The sequence below is a fragment of the Buceros rhinoceros genome, unplaced genomic scaffold (genome assembly GCF_000710305.1).
Source record: "Buceros rhinoceros silvestris isolate BGI_N320 unplaced genomic scaffold, ASM71030v1 scaffold9982, whole genome shotgun sequence".
Classification (NCBI taxonomy): Eukaryota; Metazoa; Chordata; class Aves; order Bucerotiformes; family Bucerotidae; genus Buceros; species Buceros rhinoceros.
The window spans coordinates 10,632-12,255 of NW_010400665.1; the positions used below are offsets into that span (position 1 = coordinate 10,632).

Here is a 1,624-nt window from a genome sequence, read left to right on the forward strand (position 1 = left end):
GTGGTGCTTGGGGAGGGGCTGTCGGAGCCCCACAGCCCCGCTGCCCCCCGGTGCCAACTCCCTGGGGCAGAGGGACCTGCAACAGGTCCCTGCTATTGCAGATGACCTCATCTGTCATTGCTTGCTAAGGAGAAATGCGCTTTGTAAGCAGCTAGGCTCATTAATTACCGTGTTCTAATTAAGAGCTGAGTTGAGCGCCTCTGCTTTGCACCACCCTCTGAACACCCAGAGGTTTTCCTCCTCCCTTCACTGCGCAAAGCGGGTCAAAGGGGGGAAAATCAAAGCCAATTCTCAAAAATCAAGGTGCTTTCTCCACCCACAGCACTTAAAATAGAAGCAACCCCAGCACGTTCTCGTGCTACAGCTTGCAAGCGATGAACATCCTTACGTTCCTCGGCGTAAAACCCGGGCGGACACAGCACCACGCAGGTGCTCATCTCCTGGTGATGGTAGAGGCTCCTCCTGCATGCCGTGCACTGGGTCGGTCCCCTCCCCATGCAGCGCTCGCAGCCCTTGTAGCACCGGCGGCACCTCCGGGCACCTTTGTCGCCGAAAAACCCGGCGGGGCACGAGCTCACGCACATCCTGGAGAAGGAACCAAGAGCAGCCAGGCTTTGGTGCAAGCAGCCAGCCACCTCCCGGCAGTCAGGCACCCACCACCAGCCCCTCGTCCGCAGCGTCCACAGCCTTGGCAGCTTATTCTTAAGATTTAGGAAGTCTTGAATGTCGTGGCTCTGTAATAAAGGGCTGGGGACTCTCTTGGCAGAGAGCAGTCAGCAACCCTGACTATAGGTAAAATTTCCCCCTGCCAGCCCAAGAGATTGAGGAGGGGAAACCTGAATTACAGAAGTGATTTGGCTCTTCAGCCAGCTGTCCCTCGGGCATGGGTGACCCCGGCCAGTGAAGCCAATGCTTCTCCCCCAGCGTGGCCAAGGTCCTCCAGGGCTCTGCAGCTCTGTGTGCGCCCTAGTCCAGGGCATGGATCCCACACCTCCTCCTCCCTCCGTTCTATCTCTCATACATTTCTGTCTGTGCAAACATCTATCACCCACACTGCAATGCCACCACCCGGGGACCCTGTGGGGACACCACACCACCCCTCACCTGCCGGTTTTCACACTGCCCAGGCTGTAGTGGATGCAGTTCAAGCACTGTTCAGCATTAGGGCCATCACAGCCCTGGTCACCGCACTCGGGGTGGCACAGACCTGAGGAGGGACAGACCAGCTTAGCATGGAGAGAGGCCAACATCCCCCAGCCTCCGCTGCCAGGATGCTCTGAGCACACCCTTCCCCAGACTGGGCACACAGGGAAGGAGCTGGGGACCCTCCTCCTATCTTATCCTGTATCTATTATCTTATTGATCTTATGTACCTTGTCCTATCCACCCTACAAAGCTGCTTGGCTCCAGGTGTTCACCTCTCCTCCAGCTCACCCTTTTCAACACAGATCCCACCCCGCCATCCTCCGGCTGAAGACCCTGGTTCAGGAGCAGCTTTAAAAGAGGGGCTGGACCTGCTCCTCAGGGACCGGCAGGGATGCCCGCCCATGCCCGCGCTGGGGCGGCAGGAGGGCAAAGGAGCTTTTTTTACTCCTCCGCAGGCTGCACCAACAAATTGTGGCAG

The 1,624-nt window shown here is 57.9% G+C and overlaps 1 protein-coding gene across 1 annotated transcript in view; it reads right to left on the bottom strand.

Moving 5' to 3' along the window:
• The window catches only part of LOC104489757 (proprotein convertase subtilisin/kexin type 6-like), a gene marked incomplete at its 5' end in the record, with an annotated part of 6,405 nt that overhangs the window by 4,254 nt on the left and 527 nt on the right, over positions 1 to 1,624 (bottom strand). The window contains 2 exons of the mRNA XM_010131958.1: positions 389 to 585; positions 1,105 to 1,207. Of these exons, the coding sequence (XP_010130260.1) occupies positions 389 to 585; positions 1,105 to 1,207 (300 nt within the window). The remainder of the gene's footprint in view (positions 1 to 388; positions 586 to 1,104; positions 1,208 to 1,624) is intronic.